The sequence below is a fragment of the Octopus bimaculoides genome, chromosome 26 (genome assembly GCF_001194135.2).
Source record: "Octopus bimaculoides isolate UCB-OBI-ISO-001 chromosome 26, ASM119413v2, whole genome shotgun sequence".
NCBI lineage: Eukaryota > Metazoa > Mollusca > Cephalopoda > Octopoda > Octopodidae > Octopus > Octopus bimaculoides.
The window spans coordinates 2,866,834-2,868,324 of NC_069006.1; the positions used below are offsets into that span (position 1 = coordinate 2,866,834).

The 1,491-nt window shown below is 34.1% G+C and overlaps 1 protein-coding gene across 1 annotated transcript in view; it reads right to left on the reverse strand.

Moving 5' to 3' along the window:
* Positions 1-1,491, reverse strand: part of LOC106875530 (lithocholate 6-beta-hydroxylase) — a 43,832-nt gene that overhangs the window by 3,888 nt on the left and 38,453 nt on the right. Inside the window, exon 11 of the mRNA XM_014923726.2 lies at positions 643-780. Within this exon, the coding sequence (XP_014779212.1) occupies positions 643-780 (138 nt within the window). The remainder of the gene's footprint in view (positions 1-642; positions 781-1,491) is intronic.

Sequence of the window (1,491 nt, forward strand, 5' to 3'; positions counted from 1 at the left end):
GTCAAAAGCTTTTAAACCTTACCCACTTCGTTTTACTGGCATCCATACGCACGTGTACTATATAACGAAATGTAAAAGGGATTAATAAATCCAGGCAGATATCCGGAGACCATTCAGGGCTAAGCGAACTGGGTTAACGTTACAAAACAATCAGGTACCACTAAATCCAAATAGAACTAACATCCAGGGTAATCCGTAATGTATGATAAAACAGATCCAAATATCGCCTAGAATTTCAAGAAATCTAAAGTAATTGGTAACCTCAACAAGAATGAAGAAAATCGCACTTTCAATTGAGGATTATAATTGGTGATCATTTCTATTGTATATATATTATATATTTATATGTATATGCTTTTATGTATGTATTTATCGTACCCTAGAAAATACGGTGGGATAGGCTAAATTATAAAATACGTACCAGTTGAGAACTCAGGTTAATGCAATCGACTTAGGCCCTTCCTCGAACTTGCTGACCTTGTGCCAAGATTTTAGATCAATATTATGTGAGATGAGGATGTGATATAAACGGGTAAAACACAGAGGGTTAAACAGAAAACTGGTGTTTTTTAATAGAAGCTCTAAACCTCATGGACACATCTGCAGCACTCTATAAATGAAAGCATAATTTAAATTGCTAACCTTTCTGGAATGAATTTTTCCGGTTCTGGCCAGTATTTTGAATTGTAATGTAGAACATCCACAGCGATTCTGACAGTCAGATTTTCAGGAATCTTCACACCTTTTATCATACATGCCTTATTGCACTTACGATCGAACCTGAAACAGCGGTTTAGGAATATAGAGCAAACGAGGGCAAAAATTAACCAAGGTCATTTTGCATTTGTCAATCACTACCATATGCATGCATGTATGGATGCACGCACATACGTACGCACGCAAAGACACATACTCACACAAAACATATGTACACATACACACACATACACACACGCATACAGAATGCAAATGGATTGCACAGTTTCAATGATGAACATTCCATGGTTGGATCTCTACGTTTAGGTACATATACCCTTCTATGATCCTTTTCACAGATTTATTATTACTTTCCTTTAATTTAACACAGACTTTGGAATTATTATTTGTAAATTTTCTTTAATGATAACAAATTAAATTTTATATCAATTTGTATTCGTGTATTTTATACTCTAATAAAAATGATATAAATTATAATAATGTCAACGACACACACACATATACACACACACATATACACACACACATATTTATAAGCCCAAATAATTTTTCACTCCGTTTTTCTCTGTTCTATCAATCTGTTTACTGGCTCCTTTCTCTAAAATAGTGTAGGTTCGAAACATCAAAGATTCTTTAGTTTTCCCTGATCGATTGAAACCCAAACACCTTCTTTGTTGTTCCCTCACCTGTGTCTGGCTTTTGTGCTTTTTATTTATACAAACTTGAACCAGATAGATAGATAGATAGATAGATAGATAGATAGATAGATAGATA